This window comes from Austrofundulus limnaeus, unplaced genomic scaffold (assembly GCF_001266775.1).
Source record: "Austrofundulus limnaeus strain Quisiro unplaced genomic scaffold, Austrofundulus_limnaeus-1.0 Scaffold8002, whole genome shotgun sequence".
In the NCBI taxonomy this organism is placed as follows: domain Eukaryota; kingdom Metazoa; phylum Chordata; class Actinopteri; order Cyprinodontiformes; family Rivulidae; genus Austrofundulus; species Austrofundulus limnaeus.
Window position 1 is genome coordinate 1 of NW_013960404.1, and position 375 is coordinate 375.

A 375-nucleotide genomic window follows, 5' to 3' on the forward strand; every position below is an offset into this window, starting at 1 on the left:
AGTGGAGATGAGGAGCATCGAGTGGAGATGAGGAGCATCGAGTGAAGGTGAGGAGCATCGAGTGAAGGTGAGGAGCATCGAGTGAAGGTGAGGAGCATCGAGCGGAGATGAGGAGCATCGAGCGGAGATGAGGAGCATCGAGTGAAGATGAGGAGCATCGAGTCGAGATGAGGAGCATCGAGTGGAGATGAGCATCGAGTCGAGATGAGAAGTGTCGAGATGAGGAGCATCGAGTGGAGATGAGGAGCATCGAGTGCCGATGAGGAGCATCGAGTCGAGATGAGGAGCATCGAGTCGAGATGAGGAGCATCGAGTGGAGATGAAGAGCATCGAGTCGAGATGAGAAGTGTCGAGATGAGGAGCATCGAGCGGAGA

General features: G+C 54.7%; 1 protein-coding gene across 1 annotated transcript in view; it reads right to left on the bottom strand.

Moving 5' to 3' along the window:
* Nucleotides 1-3: 3 nt before the first annotated feature.
* LOC106512546 (uncharacterized) overlaps nucleotides 4-375 on the bottom strand; it is a gene marked incomplete at its 3' end in the record, with an annotated part of 1,790 nt that continues 1,418 nt past the window's right edge. The window contains exon 2 of the mRNA XM_014001140.1: nucleotides 4-375. Within this exon, the coding sequence (XP_013856594.1) occupies nucleotides 4-375 (372 nt within the window).